At 47.1% G+C, this 13,652-nt stretch overlaps 1 protein-coding gene across 1 annotated transcript in view; it reads right to left on the reverse strand.

The window, feature by feature from the left end:
- Positions 1–716: 716 nt before the first annotated feature.
- Positions 717–13,652, reverse strand: part of Pgap2 (post-GPI attachment to proteins 2) — a 28,807-nt gene continuing 15,871 nt past the window's right edge. Inside the window, exons 3-7 of the mRNA NM_001246811.1 lie at positions 11,509–11,683; positions 2,333–2,585; positions 2,123–2,229; positions 1,426–1,534; positions 717–1,064 (exon numbers count right to left, since the gene is read on the reverse strand). Of these exons, the coding sequence (NP_001233740.1) occupies positions 934–1,064; positions 1,426–1,534; positions 2,123–2,229; positions 2,333–2,585; positions 11,509–11,673 (765 nt within the window). The 5' untranslated portion in view covers positions 11,674–11,683 and the 3' untranslated portion in view covers positions 717–933. The remainder of the gene's footprint in view (positions 1,065–1,425; positions 1,535–2,122; positions 2,230–2,332; positions 2,586–11,508; positions 11,684–13,652) is intronic.

Consider the following 13,652-nt stretch of genomic DNA (forward strand, 5'->3'; position numbering starts at 1 on the left):
GCCTGTGATTTGGTGGGGGGATTGGTTTTTTGTTTTTTGTTTTGTTTTTTTTTTTTTTTTCTGAGGCAAGGTCTTACTGTGTAGCCCTGACCTGCCTGGAACTCACTGTGTAGACCATTCTGGCCTTGAGCTGACAGTTACTGCCTGTCTCTGCTGTGCTGTGATTAAAGGCATGTACTACCAATGCCTAACACTCCATTTTGGAGACAAGGTCTCATTGTAGCCCAGGTTGGCATGGATCTTGAAGCAGTCCACCAGTCTCAGCTTCCAATGTGCTAAGCATACAGGCACATTTCAGTGTGCCCCAAAAGCCAGTGGTTCTAGACAGGAAGGAAAATACATTCTATGCTTGATGCTTCTGGGCCAAGTCATCTGTCAAATACAGAGCACTACTTCTATCAGATGACCTCAGAGACACCAGCAAAGCCGCCTCCCAGGCTTACACGGGAACACGAAGCTGAAGGGAAGAGCATACATCTAGAACACCTGGGCAATTCACAGAACTACAACTGCTCTGGGGTGTGCAGAGTCACTAGACACATCAAATGAAGGGCCTAGAGAGAAATGATCTTCAAGTAGTGATCCACTGCTCAGGGGTTCTTAACCTCAGTGAAAAGTGTCATTATAAAGGTCAAAAATTAAAGGATGGTCATGAACCTCAGAACTTTTTTTCTTTTTAGCACCAAGTGGTGGAGCTTTCCTGCCAGCTCAGTTTTTAGGCCCTTTCACTTAATGGTGATGTTTCTTGAAAATCTCTGGGAGGGTTGGGGAGAGGTCAGCAGTGCTGGGGTCAGCCTTGTCATGTCCACTCCTGCTCTTCTCCCTCAGCCCCCAGTTTGAGAAGGGCCCAGAGAGGACATGGAGAGAGGAAAGGCCAGAGTGGTTTCTTGTTTCTGGGCAGTAGGTTGCCTCTTCCCAGCATCAGAGATAGGTTCAGAATCTCTTTTCCTCGGGCTGAGAGGTTATTAGCAGCTCTTTGTTTCCGAAGTCCCACCAGGCTGTCATGTGGAACGCCATGTTGGTGAGGACAACAGTGTACTCCAGGATGGCAAAGATGGTATACACTGTTACGAGGACATAAGGAATAGGGTATGGTGAACCTCTTGTTTTACCCTCTTAGTGGCTTCTTTTATTGTTTTTTGAGATAGGGTTTCTCTGTGTAGCTTTGGAGCCTATCCTGGCACTCGCTCTGGAGACCAGGCTGGCCTCGAACTCACAGAGATCCACCTGCTTCTGACTCCCAAGTGCTGGGATTAAGGCACGTGCCACCAACCCAGCTCTTAGTGGCTTCTTAAATCATCACATGACCAGCCTACCAGAGAACACAATGACAGCCAGTGCCCAAGACCACTGCCTACTATAAAAAAACACCACAGCTGCTCTAAAGTCACTTATGACCATTTACAGATCGTAGCCTGGCCTCACCTCCAGCCTCACAATACATGTTGTGCCGGAAATAGACAGCCAGCGCCGAGAAGAAGGAGATGAAGTTGATGATGAAGAGCCGCTGTTTCCAGCTGTAGGACTTGCGATCCTAGAGGATGGACTATCTGATCACTCTGCAGCTTGTAGGGTATTGTGGGCTTCCCTCTTAGACTCAGTTCCTAAAGGTTGGGACTCCCCCCTTGGTTCCCAAAGTGGTCATGGAAGGGAATATAGACAGGGGCAGCAAAAACGATGAGCATTTCCACATCCCTGCATTTAGGGTGACAATGAAGCCAAGGAATAGTGCTATCTCTTGCCCTTCCCACTTCAGTGGGATGGAACAGGAAAGATGCACAGAGTTCACCCACCAACCCAACACTTCCAGGTGCTGTGGGACAAAGAAAGGCCAAGTATGTGGGTGGGGGTTATTATAAACCAGTCCACTGACAGTGTTTCAAACCCACTGGGCCGCTACCCTTGATTTTGGTCCCATTTCCAGCCTCTATGCATTCTTCAGTACTACCCAAATGGTTGACTGGGACAAATCAACCTTTCTCCAAGCCTCAGCCCAAAGCCCCCATGCCCTTCTGGCTTCCTAATAGGAAGTCCTTAATCACCCATCATTACCCACATCCTGAGGACCAATGTCTTTGATCTTCTTCTGGGCTTCCTAGTACCCAGTAGGGATAGACCGTACCTCCTGACTTACTGTGTGCTTCTTGGTCAGCCGCCAGAGAATGCAGGTGAGGAGCATGTAACTGAGGGATGCCGCGATAAACACAATAAAAGCGTTTTCGTGGATGGCTGGAGGGAGAAAGGAGGATAGACACCACCTTCACCCTTAGGCAGGAAAGGGGGCTGCGCCTCCTTCCCGTGCCCTTCACCCCTCCCTTGTCAGGGCACCCACTGAAGTCCTCGGAGGAGGAGACGTAGGTGAGCACGAGCAGCGCGAGGTTCTCCACCACGTTGAGACTGAAGTTGAGGCGGCAGAGAAGGCGGTAACCCGGACACGGGGATGCACAGCTGAGGTAGTGGTTCCAATAGGCGAAGGCCGCCAAGAAGCGGGGTGCCGAATGCAGGCCAATGCAGAAGCGCCACACGTAGCGCTGGGGAACCTCCCCACCAATGGCAGAGCTCACTGATGGCAGGTAATTGGGCACCTAGAGAGTTAATCCGGGAGTCTAGGCATCCCCTTTGCCGATCCCGCCCACCAGGAAGGGCTTCTTCCCATCTATTAAAGCCACTAACTTTTCTTCCAAGTTCTCCTTCTGACGCCCTCCCAAGCCTTCCACTTCTAGGTCCCAGGACTGATACGTTCATTCCCTAGTCTGTCTGGGATTTAGACAGGGGTAAGGTTATCTCCATCTTTCTTGAAACTGAAACCCGCACATCTGAGCAGGCATGCATATGACTTCAGGCTCTCCTTATGCTGACATCTCAGGGTTGTGACTCAATAAGGCTCTGTAGGCATCCCAGGATCCCAGGTTTGATTCCTGAAGATCAGGATGGGCCACAGACCTTTGGACTTTACTTGGAACAGCACCCCCCTGCTGAGCTGTTCCTGTCACTGCTCCCAGCTCCACTCATTCCCCCAGGCAGGTGCAGCAATGTGTAGAGGATGCTGTGAGATCCTGAGGGGAGCCAAGAGTTGCAGGTAATCCCTATTGTAATCATCTGATTGTGTTTAAGAAAGTAGGCTCTTCTCCGCGCGATGGAGAAGAGGTGGCAGACACCTTTAATATCAGCACATGGGAAGGAGAGGCAGGTAGAACTCTGAGTTCCAGACCAGACAGGGATACCAAAAAAACACAAAACAACAACAAAAAAACCTGTCTCAAAAGAAGAAAGAAAAGAAAATGTCCCTGTCCCTGTGCACCAACAATTCCATCCATCTTTCTCAGTGCCTGGGACTCCTCATTCTTTGCGGAGCTGCAGTCTCACTCTTTAAGCTTGATGAAAGAGGGGAAGGTAACAATCACAGAGATGAAGGAGTGCTGTTGTTATCTGTGTGGCAAGTAAGAGGATGGGAACAAGTGAGCAGTGGTTTAGACGGGGCTGGGAAAGCCAGGGATGGGAAGAGGATCTCTTGCAAAGCAGTGCTTTGCAAATTTTAACATACATGAGCTCATTTGGGAGCTGTGGGACATTCAGGCCTGGAAGGTGAGAGTGGCTTTTGTAAAAGATTCCAATGCCAGAAGCTGTCAACCCACTGTCCACACTTTCTACAGACTTTTAGACTCAACAACAGCCAGGTCAGTGTAGAGCCCAGCCACCCAGCGACCCTGCTCTAACTATGAAGGGTCCAGTCTTTAGATCTTCAGAAACAGAATTCTGGGAGCTCCATTCCTTCCTTTCAGAGAAGATGCTGAATGAGCCTCTGGGCTGCTGGTACAGTGGACAATGCTGGAGGGACCTCTCAGGGCATGGGGTAGGCCATCCAGGGACCTCCCAGCCACCACAGCACTGCAAGAGGAAGCTAAGTGCAGAGTTCTCAGAGAAGCTGCTCCAAAAGCTGGGTTTGTATCCCAGCTCTGTCTTTATCATTAGGTGACTTTGAGCAAGGCCCTCCCTTCACCTCTCTGAGCTCCAATGTCTTCATTGGTAATAGAGCTATAATGCCACCTATCTTATAAGGTGATTTAATTTTGTTTAATTAATTAAGAAAGAATCTCACTAGGAAGCCCCAGCTGGCTGGTACTTGCTATGTAGACCAAGTTGGTCTTGAATCACAGAGATCAAAGAGATCCGCCTGAGAGTGCTGGGATTGAAAACATTCGCCAGTGTACCTGGCTTTGTAGGGTGACAGAGCTTCTACAGTGTCAGGCCCACAGTGGGTATAAAAGTGATGGCTTTCAGAAGACAGGCTTTCATGAAAAGCCTGAGAAAAAGGCTGTGAGTTGCAGGGCTAATGAGTATAAGAAACCCACTGAGAAGGGAAAGGCAGCACACCAGATGGTGAGTGAGACCTCTTGCATCTCTGATGCCCTGAGTTGGGTGGCTGAGTGCAGTCAGGATTCCTGTTATATTCATTCTGAAGACTACTTCTCAATCTCAGTTAAAGTCTACTGGGAAACTGAAAGCATTCCAGGTGGTAGCCCCTGACTGAGAGGAAGAGAAGGTTAGTGACTGTGAGGCTATCTTCACACAGATTAAAGGTGAGGCAGGATTTTAAGAGTAGGAACTGTGTCACCCATCACATACAAACATACACATATAACCAGGTAAATATTTCCACTTCCTTCTCCAGCACATCAAGTTTCCCTAATTTACTAACTGTGCCAACAACCACCTCAGAAACTATCAGACACCAGATATACACAGTTCATTCCAAACATCCCCATAAGTCCAGAGCTAAAAGCATTGATGAGCAAAGAACCCCCTTCTAATAGAGAAGTAGATCAGAAAGTAGGGGAAAGTTCTAAGAAATCCCCTAACTAGTGACTGGAAAGATAGCTCAGTAAAATGTTTGTTGTGCAAGCATTAGAACTTGAGTTTGCGCCCTAGACTCCAGGTAGAAGCCAGGCACAATGGCAAGCACTTGTAATTCCAGTGCTGGGGAGGCAAAGATAGGGAGATCCTTGAAGCTCACTGGCCAGTCAGCCTAGCCAAATGAGACTGTATTAAAAAATAAAGTGGATACGAGAGCCCAAGATTGTCCTCTGGCACATACACTCTTTATCATATTATACCTTTTGTTTTGTTTTGGTTTTGGAGACAGGGTTTCTCTGTGTAGCTTTGTAGACCAGGCTGGCTTCATACTCACAGAGATCCGCCTGCCTCTGCCTCCCGAGTGCTGGGAGTAAAGGCATGTGCCACCACCTCCCAGATTCAGATTATACCATTAAAGAATAATTTTTTGGACTCAGGCAAAAATCACATATACTAGTTATAAAAGGTTATCTAGGCCAGGAGATATATCTTCTTGGTGCTGGTCACCAGTAATACAAGCCACTACACTAGCACTCTCATTGGTCTCCCTATTCTTTCTGTTGTTGTTTAGGTTTTGGTTTTTTGAAATATGGTTCCTCTAAGTAGCTCTGACTGCCCTAGGCCTTGATCTGTAGACCAGGCTGGCCTCCTTCCTCTGCCCCAGGAGTGCTAGAAGTAACCTGGCAGTAGTAGACCACCTGGCAGTCTCTCTATACTTAATCCCTAGTCTTTCTCCATTCAGAAGCTGGAAGGAAATTTTAAAGCACAACCCTAATCATGTTTCTTTCTGCTTAAAATCTTTCTAAAGCTCCCATTATCCTTAGGATAAAATCCACGGTTGTTGGTCCTCAGGATAAAATCCACAGTTGTTGGCCTAGTATCCACAATGATCCTTTCTCACCTCCACACATATGCAGCAACAAAGTTGCCTCCTTCAGAAAAGAAATCATCTCCAGTTTCCAAGGTAGGGTAAACGTCTCCTCTGAGCCCTGTAGTTCATGTATTCCTTTTTATCACAATAAGAATCCAAATTAAGTGGCAAGAGATGGCTCAGTGGTTAAGAGAGCTTGCTGTCCTTCCAAAAGACCCCAGTTCGGTTCCCAGCACCCACCTCAGGCAGCTCACTGCCACCTTTAACTCCAGCTCTAGGAGACCAGCTCTAAGAGAGCTTCTGGCCTCCCTAAGTACCCGCACTTATGTGCACATACCCACACACAGACACACATAAAAATAAAAATAAAATCTTAAAAAAAAAAAAAGGAATTCCAACTCACTATATTGTAACCATATCTATGGATAATCTCTTGTGTGAATAGATGCTAAGAGCAAGTGTATATTCATCTCCATGCCTCTGACACACATTTTATATCCCTGGTTCCTCAGAAAAGACCCAGTAAACTGATCTAGGAAGTGGGAAGTCCATCCTGGTTTCTAGCTACCCTGAGTGCACACAGGTGTTGGGATCTAGGGCTGCCAGTAGAGAACCAAGCTAGGAGATCTCAGAACAGGGATCATTCCCTAATCTGAGCTAAAACTGCTTGTTACTTATCCAGCCTCCTGGTCTCTTACACATCCTTAGTCCCTACCTTCCTCTAATCTAGTTTTTCTTTAGTATCTTCCTCCTTTTCTTGCCCAGCCCCAATTCCTCCCCTCCCCCACATGCCCTCACCATGCTCTGCCCCAACTCTTTTGTACTTTCTGTCTTAGAGGTGGCAGTGACTCCAGAGTTCCTGCCTCTAACTTCTCCATAAACTCTGGCTTGTCCCACTCCCACTCCTTTTATTCCTTTCCTCTCTCTGACCTTCCATTTGTCTTCTATTCCCTGATTCTTCCTTTAGCACTGCCTTATAATCTGCCCCTGCCGAGGGTGCTCGGAAGCCTGGAACTCACCCCACAGTCAGTGGCCACCGTGTACTCAAAGTGGAACACCAGAGACCAGATGATGCAGAAGAAGAAGCCGAACAGGGGAAAAGTGATGACCCACCAGACAAAGGCTGTGAAGCGGAGCCGGAACACGGTCCCATCGGGGTCCAGGGGCGCAGAGAACATCCTGTAAGGAGTGGTCAGCGCAAGGCAAGGGACACAACTTGGGCCCTGCTAGGATACCTGGGCCTGGGAAAGTGGAGCCTTTTCCAGAGCTGGTATAAAGAAAGAAGGACAGAAAACAAAGAGATGGGACAGGAGTGGCAGACAGATGGGCAGCACTTAGGAACCATGGCGCAGTGATGCTCTAGACAACAAGAGGCCTAAACATTGGAACTGTGATGGCTTCACTTCACAACCACTACCCTCAGGGTAACTGGGGAGGATCAAAAGTGGAAAAGTTATTATTCACACCACACAGAGGAGACAAAGGCCCAGAACTATGCCAGGATCAAGTGATGGAATTAAGGCCTTTTGTTAACTAGCAGCTTAAGGCTCTAAATTAAGGACCCTTGGTTCAGACTAGCTAAGCCCTCCCACTGACCCTGTCTGATCACATTCCTCATTCTCACCCATGTTCAACGAGGAACAATGAGTGTCCTAGGCCCATTTCAGTAGAACTACAAGTTACCAGCCATTTCACCCCCAGGCTCTGAATGAACCAAGACACAGGACAGCAGCATTCTGATCCTGTGGAGGACTAAATGTCCATTCCTTTCCCCTCCGAGAGGACTAGCTTATCCAATCCCAAATTTGGAGGAGTATGAGGTTCTTCTGAACCTTCTCCCTTCAGCTTCAGCTTAATGTACTGAGTCAAACCCAGGAAGCCTCCATCCAGGTTAAGCACAAGCCCAAGAAGCTGATCTTTTCCTACTCCTTTTTCCCTCCAAGCAGAGAAGTCCCTCCCCACAGCCCCTTTAGCCCTGACCACCATGGCTCTTCCAGCTGGGCTCTCTTTTGGGGCAAGCTGGGGCAAATAGAGATGGCTTTGGATTAGAAGGCCTAGGACCAAATCTTTCCTTGGATCCCATACTTCCTCCCATCAAGGAGGAAGTGGACCCTAGTCTACCAGACTAGCTCTTCATCAGGAATGGGGTAGAATAGGAGGCTGATCAAGAAACACTTACACTGGGTGCTGAAGAATCCTGGGCTGGGATTGAGGGCTCCAGCCAGACTGAAACTGCTTCAGACCAGAGGGTCCCACCCCCAGGTCCTCAGGGCCTGCCCTCCGCCCACAAAGCCAAGTTCTCCACGCCTGCCCAGGCACATAGCCTTCTCAGAATCAACAAGGCCACCTCATAAATCCCAGAACACTGTGCAACTGTAAGAAATGATAGTGACTAAGGTCAGCCCACTAGCTTCTTTGCCAGGCATGGAGGCGGAGATCTTTCTAAATATTGTGTCCAGAGGAGGCAAGTGCATTTCTATAAAGGGAAAAGGAGAAAGAAGAATGGGATCTGGCTCTTTTTGATTGAAACATGACTGGGAATATTTTTTTAGCTCACTAGGTAAGCTGACTACTCCTGCATTAAAAGAGCCAAGGGGCTGGAGAGATGGCTGAAGGGTAAACACACTCCTCAGCAGCCTGTTGACCCAAGTTAGATCCCCAGAACTCATGTAAAGGTGGAAGAAGATAACTGACTCACAAAGTTATCCCCTGACTGCCACACATGTGCCGTGGGACATGCATACGTGACATATGCTTGAGCACACACACATAAACAGCAAATAGAGTAGAATCAGATCAGAGTTCTAGAATATGCGGAATCAGTGTCCAGCCTGTACTTGTACAGAAATAGCTCATGGCAGCTTGGGCTGCATCAGCAGAAATAGGGATGAACAGTATTGCTTGTGCCTGTATTGCCCAGGTCAGCTGAAGTCCTATTATCCAGATCTGGGCCCAATACAGTTACCAACTGGACTGAGTCCAAGGACATATTTAGGGTTATAAGGATCCTATAGCCCCTATCCTGGAAAGGTTACCTACAAAAATTATAGCTATGCTACCAGGACAGACTTAGGGGTCTCCATTACTGTCTTCTCATCTCTGCAGGACTGAAGAAAATCCAGGAGGAGAACATAGCTCTATGGTTATCACAGCAGAGCCAAGGCCAGAGTAGACAGTTGAGGGGAAAAATCTGTAGTGCATGCCTTTAATCCCATCACTTGGGAAGATGAGGCAGATGGATCTCTGTGAGTTCAAGGCCACCCAGTTGTACATAGCAAATTCTAGGTCAGCCAGAACTATATAGTGAGACCCTGTCTCAAAAAAAAAAAAAAAAATCACCTCCTCTAAATCTATGCTTACTACAAAAAAAGAGTATGCTCATTGTCAGTTACTAAACCTCTGTAGAAAGGTTACCTAAAGAAGGGAGCTCCCTGATACTTGGGATGTATAAGCAGAGGTGACATCATTAATGATGGTGTGTTATGCTAGGTTACTTATTTTATTCCTAGGGTTGGCCCTTCCTGGGATATTCTGGATAGGAAATTCAAAATATAAATCAAAAGCTTCAATTGTATTCAACAGAAAAGTCCCAGGGAATGGGGATGAAATATTCCCAGGGTATTAGGCAAGCAACTATTCATGCTTTAGTTCCCTAACTGGTATGCCAAGAGTGGGTAGTAGGTATCAGGTAGGCTGAGGTCATTGGTCCCGTTAGCCCTCAGGGCCAGCCAGAAGGGCAGAGCAAACAGCCTACTCTGTTTAACATATAAACTGTAAAACCTTTTTAATTTTGTTTGGACTATCTGCCTTTCCCAAGGCACCAGACTGGGAAGTCCTATCTATTTACTCAACAAATACTTTCTGACTCAGTGCAATGCTTGCTCTCATGGAGATTCCAGTATGGAGAGGAAGACAGATACAGATATAGAATGAGAGAAATGTGGCAATAACACCAAGAATAGTAGGCACTTAGAAGAGGGAATTAAGTGCCTCAAAGAGGCTAGGCAAGGTGTTCCAGAGGAGGAAACACTTTGGAAAGGATTTTCAAGATGGACAAGAGTTAGGTAATGGGAATACATGATGCATTCATTATCATAGGTAAACAATAAGGCAGGAAATGATCTTAGATCACCTAGCTCAGTGGTTCTCAACCTTCCTTATGTTATGGCGACCCCACAACCATAAAATTACTTTGTTGCTACTTCATAACTGTAATTTTTTTCTACTATTATGAATCATAATGTAAATATCTGATATGCAGAATATATGATATTTGACCCCAGAGGGTCACGACCCACAGGTTGAGAATTACTAACTTAGCTTCTCTCTTTTCTCCTAGACCTGTTCCTTCTATTTACTTATTTACTTATTTTACTTATTTAGGGTTTCACTTTAGTCCAGGTTGGCCTTGACTTCAAGTGAGTCCTCCTGTTGCAGCCTCCCTACTGCTGGGATTACAGGCATGAGTCACTACTTCTGGCTTCCTTAGGCCCTCTGATATCTCTCATCAGGTTGTGTACTCTCAATCAAAGCTCATGTCTACAATCAGAAAAAAGTTTTAAGTCATACTCAACAAAAGAAGTAAGCCCTCACCCCAAACTCCCAGACAGGATCATCTGCTAGACCTAGACCTATGGAGCAGATGAGGGTCATATAAAGGAAGCTGGCAGGGGCCATCAGAGTTCTCTCTAAGGCTATCCAGGCTCTGCCTCACCTGGGGCTTCTGTATCTCCTGATTCACCTCCTAATCTTATGATCTCTTATTCCTTCTCATTCTCTTCCTCCTCCTGTTTGGCACTCCCCAACCCACCTTTCCCATGCTGTCTCTACCTGGAGCTCTACACTAGCCTTGGAAAGGAGCAGGGCTGGCATCATCAACCTCTCAATACACATAGAAACTGAAGCTCACTGGGTCTCAGGTAGCACTGTTGCTCAGAGAATGAGGAGTATAATAGATGTCAACACAGTCTTACCCTATTTATTCTGATATTTTATGGAGAAACTCTCAAATCTCTCTTCATAGCTCAAGCACCCTCAGAGGGCATGGGACTTACCCTAGAACACATATTCATGCACATAACTAGGTCCCCCCATGGAATTTCTCTCACACACACAACCCTACTTGAAGCCATTAAATATAGGCATGTCCCTCACAATCACAAAGAGACACATACATGCACAAACACAGGCATAAGCCCACTGTAACACACTGTAAGACCTACACTGTCCTCTATGCTAGTCCTATCCTCATCTCACCCTCCAGGAAACCTGGAAGCTCCTGAATCTGTTCCTCTATGAAGCAGTGATTGGACTCTAGGTTTTTATGTCTTTGTTTGTTTTCTAAGGCAGAGTCTCTCTATATAACCCTGGCTGGATCAGTAGTGAGGAAATGTAGGGTGCACAAAAAGCCATATATTTCAACTCTGACTTTCTTCATCCCTTTCTCTCTTGAACTCACTATGTAGAATAGGCTGGCCTCAGAGATCCACCTGCCTCTGCCTCCAAAATGCTGGGATTAAAGGCATGAACCTCTAGACCTGCCCCCAGGTTCTGGGTTTGGGGACTGACCCACTTTAATGACCCCAGTTCCTAGAACCTTTATGGAAAGTAGAAGGAGCCTAATTCATGAGACTTCAATTTACAAGTAACCCACTACCACCTACTAGCCCAGTCTATTTGATGGAGCCTATAGAACTGGCTTAATTCTGTTAATACCAAATCAGGATCTCAGAAAAGGCCCAGATGGGTCTGAATATAAGCCACCAGTGCCCTCCAAGCCCTACCCCACAGTGTGTAGATGTTGTCTCCTTGAAGTGGAAGAGCAGGGACCAAAGGATGCAGAACAAAAAGGCGACGAGTGGACAGCAGACTGTGATTAGGGCCACCATGGTGAAGCGGAGCCGGACTAGGGTCCCATCCCGGTCCAGCGTGAGTGGAACTTGGTACATCTTGTCAGACCTGAGAATGGAGGGCATGTTGTCAGGGTCCCAGGCAGCAGGGCTAAGGGCTCAGTGGTAATGCTAGCACTCACGCTCAAACCAGAACTTAGCTATGCTATAGGGTAGGGAATGTGAGGAGACTCCTAAACTTTTACAGTTCCTGTCCTGGATAAGGAAGACTAGCTTAGAATCCCAAGGCAACACTCAACTTCAGTTTCTGAGGGAAGACAATGAACTTCATCTATACTAAGATAAAGTTTGAAACAGACTGCACAATCTTCTCCTCAAGCTTCTGCCTGGCTTGATAGGCCTTAGACTACAGAAATTGATTTAGCTAGTCTCTCATTGGTTCAAGAACCACCTGGTAAACAGACTGGCCCATGTCCCCCCACTCTCACCCCTACCCCCAAGCCTCTGCCCCAGCCTCTTGGTTCATGGCCTATCAGTTCTCATTGCTTCACTCACCAGTGCAGGGCCCTGCTGCACTGTCAGGCCTTCCCAGACCCTGGGGTGCTATATGCAGGCACAGCAATCCAGTGCAGCAGGGACACCATGGAAGCTGACAGAACCTCCGTCCCATGATTGTCCCTGCCTGCTGCCTCATGTGCTCTAAGGGTGAAAGGCTTTGCAGAATCAGGCCTGGTAAGAGCCTGGGCTTGCTGTGTGAGGTCAGAGCTGCCTGGTCAGCTTCTGGTACCTTCCCAGTATCCAGTGCCTCCTGAGACAAGATGTAGGTTCCTGAAAAACTGATTTTTTTTTTTCCCTCAGACAAGAATGCCAGCCAGTGGTGGCTCACACCTTTAGTCCCAGCATTTGGGAGGCAGAGGCAGGCAGATATCTGTGAGTTCAAAGCCAGCCTGGTCTACATAGAAAGTTCTAGGACAACCAGGGCTCGGTTACACAGAGAAGTCCTGTCTCAAGAGACAAGGGAAAAAAGAGTTTCTAAGGCCAGGCACTATAATACTATAATACCTAAGTACACACTACCAACCCTAGCCTAACCCCTCTCAGTGTCTGGAAAGGGAGCTGAAGCAGGCTACTCAGGATCAGCAGTGAGAAAATGTAGGGTCCACAAAAAGCCATATATTTCAACTCTGACTTTCTTCATCCCTTTCTCTATAGACAGGAGGGTCAGATTAGGACAGGAGTGAGCAAAGGACTAAAGAAAACAAATATGCCGGGCATGGTGGCACATGCCTTTAATCCCAGCACTTGGGAGGCAGAGGCAGGTGGATCTTTGGAGGCCAGCCTGGTCTATAAAGTGAGTTCAAGGACAGCCAGGACTACAAAGAGAAATCCCATCTCGAGAAACAAAAATAAGAAGAAAAAAAAAAAAAGAAGAAGAAAGAAAAACAAATACTACATACTATATAGATAAGCCAATTTGCCTGTTCCCATTGTAAAGATGGAGAAACAAGACTAGAGAATCTCTTCTTCAGGGCTGAACCTGGGGAACAGTCACTCCCAGAGTTTAGGTTTCTTGGTGCCAATCTATAGCTGGCTCCAGCTACATAAAAAACCGGCCCTTCTGGTCTCAAGCCATGACTCTTTCTGGCCCCACCCTTAAACAGAACTCTGAGCTCAGGATGGCCTCCTAGCATTCCTGAAACAGGTGGACACACCTCGACATTTTCATCTACCTTCCCAACCACCTCTCTGCCAGCCTAAACCAGGCTGCCCAGCCCAAGTTCTCAGGTCCTTCCTTCCCTTTGGGGCAATAAATATTTGGTCAAGCATCTCCCCAGGAAACTGGAAGTGGCATTGATGACCCTCCTACATCCAACCCATTCCCTGAATAGGTAGGGCCCTACACAGGATCACTTTCCTCACCCAGCCCATACCTAGACTGTATTTGAAGTAGATTTAACCAGCCCTCCTCCTAATCCCCTAGGAACCTTTGGGCTCCTCTAACAGAAGACCAGATCTTCAGGTTGATCAGACCTTACCCCAGGAAGGGACGATGAGTTGGTTCAAGAACAGTTTCAGAA

This window comes from Cricetulus griseus, chromosome 3, assembly GCF_003668045.3.
Source record: "Cricetulus griseus strain 17A/GY chromosome 3, alternate assembly CriGri-PICRH-1.0, whole genome shotgun sequence".
NCBI lineage: Eukaryota > Metazoa > Chordata > Mammalia > Rodentia > Cricetidae > Cricetulus > Cricetulus griseus.